Source organism: Aphelocoma coerulescens, chromosome 8, assembly GCF_041296385.1.
Source record: "Aphelocoma coerulescens isolate FSJ_1873_10779 chromosome 8, UR_Acoe_1.0, whole genome shotgun sequence".
In the NCBI taxonomy this organism is placed as follows: Eukaryota; Metazoa; Chordata; class Aves; order Passeriformes; family Corvidae; genus Aphelocoma; species Aphelocoma coerulescens.
This window is the reverse complement of record NC_091022.1, coordinates 7,410,492-7,421,877: the sequence shown is the minus strand read 5'-3', so window position 1 is coordinate 7,421,877 and position 11,386 is coordinate 7,410,492. Positions and strand designations below refer to the sequence as shown.

The window sequence follows — 11,386 nt, the reverse complement described above, 5'->3', positions numbered from 1 at the left end:
GAGCATAAAAACTGTCCTGGAGTTGTCTATAATTTTTCTGTGCATACAGGTATAACAGCTGATCAAAAAAAAAAACAAACAAACAAACAAAAAACCAACAACAAAAACATACAAACAAAAAAAACCTGCCCTATCAAGACTGATTAACGTTAGTAGAATAATGTTTACAGAACCCCTGTGAAATCAGGCCCTGCTGCATAATGTGCTGATCAGGTACATTAAAATATCAGCTTCTGTTTGTGTTCTTGAGATGGTAAATCCTTCTAACAGAGAAGGGCTGGCAAACAGGAAGTGTTTTCATTCCCAGTTTGAGGCTAAATAAACAGCAGTCCTGATCTGATGCTGCCTGGAAGCCTCGGGAAGTCTGGTTCTTCTAAGCAAATCTTGGCCAGGCCAGCCAAAAGCTAACCTTAGCTTTCCAGAGTTTCTTGATTGTCCATTTGTGTTTCCAGCTTTGCTAGTTCACGCCTGCTAGAAAGTGCTCCTCTCCCTACAAATATTCAGTGTGTTGTTTTTAATGCTCACTCCCTTCAGTAACTAACTTTGACTTGCTTTCTAGGACTTTGTTGCAATTTCTAGTCAACTCTCATGATTTGTTAGTAACTGAAGTTGGTTTAGAACATACTCTTTATTCTTTGCCCTTTTCTGAGATGATTTCTTTGATGGGCAGAGATCTTTGGCTACCTGACAATTCTTTTTAGTTTATTTGTGAAAGAATTGGGTGATACCAGTTGATATTAGCTTGGAATCCAGAACCCACTGATTTTTATTCTGTAAGAACAGGTTGAGGCTTCAAAATTAGAGCTCCAACATGCACTGTATAAAGTCTAACTATGCTTTACAGATGTTAAGTGGGTGCTACCCTGTGGCCCCCTATTGCTGACAACCCTTGTTGAGTCCTTTGCACGTTCAGCCTCATTAAACCCCATCCATAATGGTGAAGCTTTATGCAGTAGTATAATTAACCAGGGTATACACAATAAATGTGTGTCAATTCCTAGTGTATTGTCTTGTCCACCTGAAATATTATATGCACCTGTTCAGGAGCTGTAACTCTATTGAGATCACAACATTGAAGAATATGGTGCAAGGGACTCTTCAAAGCAAGGTGCATGTTTCAAGCTTGACTGCTACAAGTGACTGATGAACCTGTATTGTGAGCAGGGCTGTAGAAAAGTTCCAGCAATCCTGGGACTGGCAAACCTGACCAAAATGAGAGCTCTGCACTGCTGAGATCCACAAGGAAGGGCTTGTCCAATGCTGCAGTTTCCATTTTTACTCAAACTTAGTTAACCAGCTTTGAGTGTTGGTGCCTTTCCTACTGAGATACTGGAAGAACTAACACCTCCTTGCTGCAAAACATTATGTCAGGTGAAAAATTGGAATCTGCTTATTCATGCAATTAATTCGAGCTAACCATCGTCCTCATCCTTGATATCCTGTAATTGTGTGTTTTTGTCAGTAAAAGTTCGTGATGTGGCACTTGGCAGTTTTTCAGCACAGTGTGTCTTTCTGGGAGGGTTGATCTGGCAAGAGGAAACGTCCGTCTTGACGTGTGGGAGGGCCAGATCCTGGGATTTTCCAAGAAATTTTTTTCCACGTGGAATTTCCCGTCCAGTGGAGGAGAGGCTAGTTGAGGGAATAAAAGGCAGAGCATTACAGAGTCCAGACACTTGGAGCTGAACTTGATTTTCAAGACTGAGTTCATCCACTTAGCCACAGAAAGCAATCTCTGGGAAACAGCGCAGAGGAATTCTGTCACCTGGACACTGCAGCTACAAACTGTGAGTAGAAATGGACTCTGCTATTCTGTTTCACTGCTCAGCTAAAGGTGAATGGGACAGCTGTGCTCAGGTTCCTTAAAAGTTGTTTGCATTTTAAAGGATCTTGATATTAAAAACTGTTTTAAAATTAATCATTTCCTAGAAGTCGAAATCCTACTTAAGTCTTGTTTAAAAGTATGTAGCAAAAATTGCATGGACAGTAGTCTATATGGAATTTTGACAGCTCACTATTTTTTTTTTTTTACAAACATGTTCCTTTGATTTCTCACAGCCATCTGCTTAAAAGATAGAGAAGAGAAAACTCAGAAAACATGATTTGCTTGCAGTTCCTATCTCTTCTTGCCTATGGTAAGTATGTATTTCTCTGTGTAGAAAACTAGTTGGATAGCAATATTAGTGTGACTGTTCTCTTTGAGCTCAGCATCAAACAGAATTTTTGAACCTGCCCTAATTAATCTGAGGCTGTGTTCACACAGAAACACCTCTGGATGCAATGGCACGTTTTTCCTGCTTGCCTGTCAAAGCCATAATTGGCTCGTACAGTCTGCTGTGAAGTCTCAAAGCTTTGTGTGATCAGACATAGTTTCACAGGCTGAAGTCCCTGTACTTGAAGCTGACTTGCCTGATTTGAAGTTTGCCAGGTGATTTTTTGTAAAATAATTGCCACTAGTTTTTATGCAGTTTCAGATACTGACAAGTTTGCAGTATTTATAGAGCTTTATATGTCCTCTTCTAGGGAGAGAGGAGGGGAGAAGTCAGACACCAACTTTTGGATATATTTTTATTCTAGGACTTACAGTACTTCAGGGGGTGAATGGGTGGACATACCATTATTCAGACACAAACATGACCTACAGGGAAGCAGAGCTGTGGTGCAGAAAGAAGTACACTAACCTGGTTGCCATCCAGAATAAGGAGGAAATCAAGCACCTCAATGGCTTCTTACCCTTCAATCCGGGTTACTACTGGATTGGAATCAGAAAAATTAATGATGTATGGACCTGGACTGGAACTAACAAAGAACTGACAGAAGAAGCAAGAAACTGGGCTTCAGGTGAGCCAAATGGCAAAGGGAACAACGAGGACTGCGTTGAGATCTACATCAAAAGAGGGAAGGATGACGGCAAATGGAATGATGAGCAGTGTGAGAAAAAGAAGGTCGCTTTGTGCTACACAGGTATGATGTGATAAAGGTCATTCCAGTGTGTCCCTGTGGAGATGAGGTGGTGGCTGGGATGAGTTAACTTCATCTTACATATCAGCTACCTGACCCTGTAAGCACTTGTACACTTATGCTTACTTACGGGGTTGAGGTTGTCCTTGTTCTAAGATTTGGATTAATCTCACCTTTTAGCTCCCAGAATATTTTGCATCCTTTTAGGGGCAAATCAGCAGACTTTCTCTATAATCAGAGGAGAGAAGCAGGCTCTTTCAGATGGTAACTTCCATCCCTCTCTCAAGTGGCTCTAGCAAGTTAAGAATTGCCCTTTTGGAAGCATCTGTCTGCTGGCTATAGACCACTGGATTAGATTAAATGCTTTGTGTAGAAGTGGCTAATGCAAGTTATGAAAAAAAAAGATCAGTCAAATATCAGCCAAATTAGAGCTGTGGTGAGTTAATGAATAATGTACCTGTTGAGGATTTTTATTGTTCCTTTTGCATTTTAAATATTGCTAATATTTACCTCAGAACAAGCGGTCTTGGAGTTTCCAGCCAGCTCAATCCTTTTACTGTGAGCTAGTCTGTAAAAAGTGTGGATTTCAGAAATTCTGTGAAATGACAGGATAATCCTAAGTACCAAACCCTTCAATTTTCTTTTTCTATACAAAGGGCTTGTTTAGTGTCAGAAAGATAAACAAAGTGCTAGCCAGGTTTCATTAGTAGCTGTTGTTGATTCTTTCATAATTTGCTGTATTTTTTTTTTCAGCTTCTTGCAACCCATCTCTCTGCAGTGGCCGTGGAGAATGCATAGAGACCATCAACAATCACACCTGCCATTGCAACCCTGGGTTCTATGGGCCTGAATGCGAGTTTGGTAAGATTACTTCATCCTGCTTCTTGACCAACTCATGCTAGCTAGTGTTCAGTTTTGCTTCTTGGTTTACCTGCTCAGCCAAAGAGACTGACTGTGTACCTTCTTGTGCTTCTTTGAAGTTAAGAGTTGTGATCCACTAAAGAAACCTGATCATGGGAGCCTGGAGTGCCACCATCCATTGGGGAGCTTCCGCTACAACTCGTCCTGCACAGTTCAGTGTGAGGAGGGCTATGAGCTGACTGCACTGGAGTCTGTTCACTGTACCTCCTCTGGGGTCTGGTCTGCCCCCCTTGCAGCATGCAAAGGTGAGCTTTCTGCATTGTACATAGCCCTGTAAACCTCAGTGCTGCTCTGGCAGTAGGTACAGATGGAAGTTTGGCCAATTCCTTTGTAACTAATTATGTGGTGTAGGTGCTATTTCATTTCAGCATACAGGTCTCTGTTCCTGAGGAGGTGAAATGAGTAGGATGAATGTTCTGGCCTTGTTCCTTGTAGGGAAAGACTTTTCCAACTCTTAGGTGGGAACAGGGAATTGAGATGACCTAGCTGTGAGACTGCTCTCAACAGGCCAGTTACTCCTGACTGTAGGAATTATTTTTTGAGGTGTTTGGCTCAGAATGAGCTACTTTTCTAATCAAGTTAAAGCCTCAAACATCACCCAGCAGCAGTCAAAATAGGGAAATTTTGGATTGTAGATAGTTGCTGTCATGAGCTGCATATGAATTAGCAGTCTTGCCTTAAGAGCCAGTTTCCCATTTTGAGATATTTCCCCTTCTATCTGCTTTCTGAGATGGTGGCATAGTAGACCCCTTTCTAAAGTTGCTCCTGTTTAGTGGGTGTATTGCTAAGTATCAGAAAAGAAAAAAATTTTCTATGGTTTGTTGCAAGCTAAGCTCTGTGTTGTCCTTTGTGCCTTTCAGCTGTGACCTGTCCTGCCTTGGAAATGCCTGTCCATGGAGCTGTGAACTGCTCCCATCCCTCTGTGCAGCACACCTGGGGTACCACCTGTGAGTTCACCTGTGAGGAAGGATTTACCCTGACAGGACCAGCTACACTGCAGTGTGGGTCTTCTGGGGCCTGGGACAGGCAGCAGCCAGCCTGTGCAGGTACCTTTCCTTATCCCTGCTCACCGGAGCCCTCAGGGCTGTCAGCATTGCCATTGTGTTGTTCTCCTGAAGCATCTGTGCTGATTGCTGTTGTGCTCCTTGTGTTGCAGCTGTGAGGTGTGAGGCTATCCCATGGCCAGCTGAAGGCTCTGTGACCTGTGACCATGCTCCTGCAGACCTCACCTCTGGCTCCCGTTGTGATTTCCAGTGCAGTGAGGGATATGTCCTGGATGGGCCATCCAGCACTGAGTGCACGGCACAGGGACAGTGGTCAGAGCCAGTGCCAAAATGCAAAGGTAAGGCTTGCTGGGTTGGAAACCATCAATCAAAGCTCAGAGTAGCTTGAAGAAGCTGAAGAGACTTTCTCAATCCAGTATAATCAAAGAGTAACATTCATCCCCACCATGTTTATAGCACTTTTCATAAGCTGATCTCAAGGTGGGGTCATTTAGCCTTTTGTATTAGCAAGGAAACAGCAATGCAGGGTGACAAACAACACTCTGGGGCAGTGTCCCCAACACACACAATAACACACTTTTAGAGGGGAGTGTTCTGACAAGGGTTCTTTATTCCCTAAACCACAAATGTGAGCCAGTGTCTGTTTATGCAGTTCAGGGTGGAGAGTAATCTGGAGCTATTCCCAGGATAACTTGAATGCTTTAGGTGCATATTTAAGGGCTCTGGCTGCACTGTGCAACCTCCTGAAATCACTGTTTCTGAGACACTGCTAGGTCTGAATGGAGGTATGATGGCTCTGTAGGGGACAGCTCCAGGTAGGGTAGGTCTTCTTGCCAGCTCCTGGAAGAGTGTTTATCTTGACCTACTCCAAGCTAAGCTCTGTGTTGTCCTTTGTGCCTTTCAGCTGTGACCTGTCCTGCCTTGGAAATGCCTGTCCATGGAGCTGTGAACTGCTCCCATCCCTCTGTGCAGCACACCTGGGGTACCACCTGTGAGTTCACCTGTGAGGAAGGATTTACCCTGACAGGACCAGCTACACTGCAGTGTGGGTCTTCTGGGGCCTGGGACAGGCAGCAGCCAGCCTGTGCAGGTACCTTTCCTTATCCCTGCTCACCGGAGCCCTCAGGGCTGTCAGCATTGCCATTGTGTTGTTCTCCTGAAGCATCTGTGCTGATTGCTGTTGTGCTCCTTGTGTTGCAGCTGTGAGGTGTGAGGCTATCCCATGGCCAGCTGAAGGCTCTGTGACCTGTGACCATGCTCCTGCAGACCTCACCTCTGGCTCCCGTTGTGATTTCCAGTGCAGTGAGGGATATGTCCTGGATGGGCCATCCAGCACTGAGTGCACGGCACAGGGACAGTGGTCAGAGCCAGTGCCAAAATGCAAAGGTAAGACTGTTGGAAATTGCAGTTTTCTGGTCACTGGGCAACACACAGAAATCCACATTCCTATAGGGTCCTGGCTCCAAACTAAACTCTGTGTTCCCATGTTTTCAGCTGTGCCTTAGAAATGCCTGCTCGTGGCTCTGAGCTGCTCCCATCCCAAAGTCAAATTAACTTGAAAATAAATTGTACATATACCAGGGCAAAAAATAGGGCCAAAGATAGGAAAGTCGTTAGTGACTCAACCATTTCTTTTTGTGTTTCAGTCATACAGTGTGAACCACTGAGCTCTCCTGAGAAAGGCTCTATGGATTGCTCCCAGGGGGCTGGGATCTTCACATACAACACCTCCTGCCACTTCAGCTGCCTTGAAGGATGGCGTCTCAATGGCTCTCGTGTTCTTGAGTGCAGCCATTCAGGAAACTGGAGTGCCAGCCTGCCCACATGTGAAGGTATTTTGCCTGTGACCAGCCACAGAGAAGTGCCACTGGGTTTCTAGTCAGATGAGGTATGGAAGGGTGGTAATACCAACCAGTGAGCTAGAACACGTAGTGAAGTCCATGGATTCAAAAGCTCAACAAAATCACTCGGTATGTCTGAAAATAGAAGAGGGGGAAAATCCTAAAAGATCTTGGTGGAAAATGTTGATTTCTTATCCAAAACCAAAAGCTGCAACTTGATTTCAGTTCTTTTTGCTTGGTTTTTAAACAAAGTATTTTCCTTGTTGAGCTTTATTCATGTGAATAGAGACAAAAGCTTTTCTAGAGAAACAACCTTGTGGGGAAATCTGCATTCATGAGTCTGTTTCTGAGAGGAAAATTTTATAGGTTTTTTAATTTGGTGTGATAGTTTCTTGGATGAACTCCTCAGCCAAAAGACCTCACAGAGCTTTTCTCTGAGGCTGTAATTTCAAAGGACAGAAAGCTCAGCCTTGCCTTCTCATTCAAGGCAGTAAGAGCTCTGCCACTGCCCTCAGCTGGAACATCCCTGGCCTGCCTGGAATGCTTTTGCTTGAGGTCCTAAAAGCTCAATTCCACTTTCATTTGCTTGAGCAGAATTTAGAACCTTGAACAATTTAATCTCAGCAGGGTTGCTCAAAGAGGAAGATAGCACACAGGGAGTTAAAATATGAACTGCAACATGAAAAATAAGAGGAGCACAAATTGCTGTGCAAGGCTGGAGGTTAGAGACAGACCCTGGTGTGGGGAGTTTCTTGCCTTGCCATTGCTTTGGCAACGGGTGGGGTAATTTTTACCTTGTGTACAGGAGCTGCCCTGTTTCACTGAGAGAAAACTTAAGTGTTACAAGCTGCAGTTCTGATGCCTCTTGAAGAGCGTGAGGAAAGGGAAGAAGTAGAGAGGGCTTCAAAGACCACATATGCCCCTTGATCTCACTGAAACCTTTTCATCCTTTCAGCCTCTGACCAAGCCAGCTACATCTCTGTGGGCATAGCAGCCACTTCTGCCTCTCTGCTGTCCACAGCATCATTCCTCCTTTGGCTTGCAAGGCGCTTCCGGAGAAAAGGTGAGCAGTTGGTCTGGGTCCACTGGTTTATTGACCTTCCTGAAAAATTTTCAGTGGAGGGAAAAACCTCAAAACCTCCAAAGCCCTATATCTTGCTTTTCGAAAAAGTGGTAATTCCAATACTTAGTTAAATACCAAAATTATTTTCAAGAACCGTCCATATATGCCATGTTGGGCTTTTGGATGAACATCTGAAAAAGAAAAAAAGTAGTAATCCCCAAATATTTAGACAACAAGAATTAGGGCTTTTCTCTTGAAATGCTAATACTTTTTCTTATTCTTCTTGCAGCAAAGAAATTTATTCCTTACAGGTAAGTTGTGTCTCAAAAAGCAACATGAAAAAAACACTGCCATCACTTTGCTAAAATCCACTTGATATAAACCTGTTGTCATTAAAGTAATTCTCACTTTTGTTTTATAGGAACTGGCAGGAAACAGCCAGTGAAGGTAGTTTCCAAAGTGCTGGTGAGAATGTCTAATTCAGGTGTTTCAGGTAAGCACATGTGATGTCTTCACTCACAAATTCTCTTGCTTTTAATCACGCAAGCAATCAATCAGAGCTGCTAATTGCTATACAATTGCTGACATAGCAATATATGCTTTGGGATACCTAGTGTATCTTGGCATTGCATCGAAGTACCTAACAAGACTGATGGATTTATTGCTTTAGAAATAGTTGTTCAGCTCCTTAAAGATGACTGTGCTTAGCATTCTGTCCAGCTGCATATAGTATTAGGAGCACTTTTATGCAGTTCTGCTACCTGCTGCATACAAAATTCCTCTGAAGTGAGAGCAAATACAAATCTATGCCAGTTTTCTGATTTATAGACGAATTTTGTTCTCTCTGCAGGAATTGAAGCCACCTTCCCTTACGTCTCAGATTTCTGAAGAATGAAACTGCATGCAAATCAGCAGCTGTCCAGATGTTTTTACCTCTTGCTGACAAGAAGATTGACCTTGTGTATGACTCAGAAATTTTGAACTCAAGCTGTCTGGTATTTCCATTGAAGAAAAGCAGAGAGTAAAGCTCTGGCCTTCTGGCCAAATCCTGCCTACACTGAGTCATGTAGTTATCCTAACTGGGAGCTTGCCATCTCCTGTCCAGATGGTGGGCAAGTAGTGCACTGCTGCCTAAAGAGGGGGCTGGTTCCTCCTCTGCTCCACTGAAAGGTACCGAGGTGAGGTGAAGACATGCATTATTTCACATCACTTACTACACTGCTGGAGGTGTCTTCTCTGGAGTCAGAGCGGTTATGCTTGCAGAAACAGGATCATCAGGATGAAAAAATATTCACTGAACAGCTTTGAAACTATTGATCTGGTTTGTGGAAGTCAGTTTATTATAAGATGCCCCAGTCAATAGATATGGTTGTAGTGATATGGGCAATTATTTGGGTTTCTGCTGCTTATCCCAGAAAACATAGATACCTTTATTTTAACTATAACAGCACTAGGAATCATAGTGCTTACACAAAATACTCTGGTTTCTGAACACAGCAGGTAGATCTGAAATTATCTCATCCCTGTGGGATTATGTACTGTAATACATACATATGTATTTATTTGTATATACATACATATTTATTTGTGCAGCTTTTACTGTGGATATTTCTGTGCTCTTAACTGTACATGTATTGTAAAATACTTTTTCTTGAGTAGGTCTGTGGCCGTTGATCAATTGATCAGAATTTATTTTAAAATAAATAGGAGGTGTTTGTAAGGATTGCATGCCTGCATAATGTTTATGAATGGAATGGAAGACTGAGATTTGTATATTTATGTATGGAAAATATGATTTTTTGAGCCATTAGAAGTCTTCAAATGAGAGTCTCTTTTAATTTATGTTTAAGTTATGACTCTAAATTAAAAACCTCTCATTTAACCTGATATGCATTGTCCTATTTGTAACAGTGTTTAATAAAATGTTTTCAATGTAATACTCCCTATTTGTAAATGTGACTCATTTAAATTATTTGGGTCAGCCCTGTGACTTGTGGCTTCAACAGCAGAATGTGAGTGTAGGGAGAGAACTGGCTAAAAGCAAGACTGTCCCTTAGTGGAGCTTTCCATGTTTCCATAGCAGGCAAGGACAGAGCAGCCAGCAGATGGAGCTGACTGCCTGGGACTAGGACAGCCAGAGCTCATGCCAAACCACCATCCCCAGTTCCGAAAGGGAGGAGGAAGGCTCAACGGTGTGTCCCGTGAAGGTGCCTGGGCCAGCAGTGAGCTCTGGCAGGCAGGTGCAGGAGAGAGAGAAGAGCAGAAAGAGAAGCAAGTCGGTGATCTTGGTGCATAAGTTACAGCACAAACCCCTCAGCCCATCCAGGTTTTTGCAGCCCTTTCTGCTGAGAAGTTGAAAGAGTTAGCATGGGCTACAGTTGAAAGCACAGCTCTGGGGATAGTGCCGACTCCTGTCCAAGGACCTCCACTCCCACCCTGGCCTGGGCTGCAGCCAAAGACTCAGCCATGGCAGCTGCTGGGTAGGTACCAGTGGTGGTCAGACACTCCTGTGGTTGCCCTTTGCCAGCCCCTGAGATGACCAAGGAAGCTGCACTGTAGCTCTGTAGATGTTGCCTTTGTAGATGGAGCCTGCCCTTGCTGACAAACCCAGCCAAGGTTCACGAGAAGCCATCAGGCCTGTGAGTGAGGGAGTCAGTTTAGAGGTGCTGCACCACAGGGGACAGAGCCCAAACCGAGTAAAGAACTGAGAGTGGCTGTCAGTGCTTCCACTGCCTTGACAAGGTGGGGCCCAACCCTGTGAGCAGATGCAGAGCAGTAATCCTCAGGTTCCCTGAGGGGACGCAGAGATTAGCCCGGAATGCCCTGCTCTGAATCCCTGCAGGAGCTGTTTTGAGAGCTAAACCACCACATGGATCCCTGGCCTGTCCTTGTTGTTGTCCTCTACACGCATGGCCTGTGTGTAGCATCCTCTGGAGAGAGCTGCTTATCCAGCATGCCTCCCATCCTGCTGCCCAGGGCAGTCCAGCTCCTCCTTTCCTGACCAGAGCTGGTGCTTCTAGCTGTTTTCCCTGGGATCTTAAAGGGGCTTTATTTCCAGAAAAGAGACTATAAAATTATCCCATCTCTTTCTCCAAGCCTTGTGACTTCTAGGGGCAATGCTCTTCTAGTGAGATCACATTTGAGTGGGATTCATCCTCTACTTCTCCCATATATCCCCTAGGCCAGGCAAAGACTCTCTAAAGGGGATCTCCTTTTTTTGCAGTGACTCTCAGGTTACGTCTATCCTCATAATTAATGTTAGTCCAGGACACAGGCAAAAACCTAGCCTTTGCTCATCCAGGTTTCTTGGTTCTTTATCCCCTCCTGGCACAGTTTTTCCTGCCTCAGGATATGATTTACCAGTTATGATGGCATGATGTGTCCAGGCCTTGAGGAGCTTCAGGAAGTCGTTTTATTTGTAGTGGATGTGTCTCTGCCAGTGTCTGGGAACACAGCTCTTGTTTGCTATCTGTGCAGTTCCCATGCTGGCAACAATGACCACGGGAATGCCGGCTGCCAGGCAGTCCTTTAGTCACTCCATTGTGTCACTTCTCTGTATGCAGTGCTGAGTGACCACTGAATGGGCCACAGGACCTTTG

At 44.2% G+C, this 11,386-nt stretch overlaps 1 protein-coding gene across 2 annotated transcripts; it reads left to right on the top strand.

Moving 5' to 3' along the window:
- Window positions 1-1,577: 1,577 nt before the first annotated feature.
- Window positions 1,578-9,690, top strand: SELE (selectin E). Of its 2 annotated transcripts, XM_069022619.1 has the most exons (14): window positions 1,578-1,784; window positions 2,056-2,132; window positions 2,575-2,961; window positions 3,712-3,819; window positions 3,939-4,124; window positions 4,740-4,925; window positions 5,036-5,221; window positions 5,788-5,973; window positions 6,084-6,269; window positions 6,530-6,715; window positions 7,680-7,787; window positions 8,077-8,098; window positions 8,209-8,280; window positions 8,638-9,690. In XM_069022619.1, exons 2-13 carry the CDS (start codon window positions 2,096-2,098, stop codon window positions 8,264-8,266), a joined length of 1,836 nt encoding a protein of 611 aa, XP_068878720.1. In that variant the 5' UTR covers window positions 1,578-1,784; window positions 2,056-2,095; the 3' UTR covers window positions 8,267-8,280; window positions 8,638-9,690. The 2 variants fall into 2 exon arrangements, with proteins under 2 accessions (XP_068878720.1, XP_068878719.1); XM_069022618.1 differs by lacking the exons at window positions 8,077-8,098; window positions 8,209-8,280; window positions 8,638-9,690 and having other exon boundaries at window positions 7,680-8,025.
- Window positions 9,691-11,386: the final 1,696 nt, after the last annotated feature.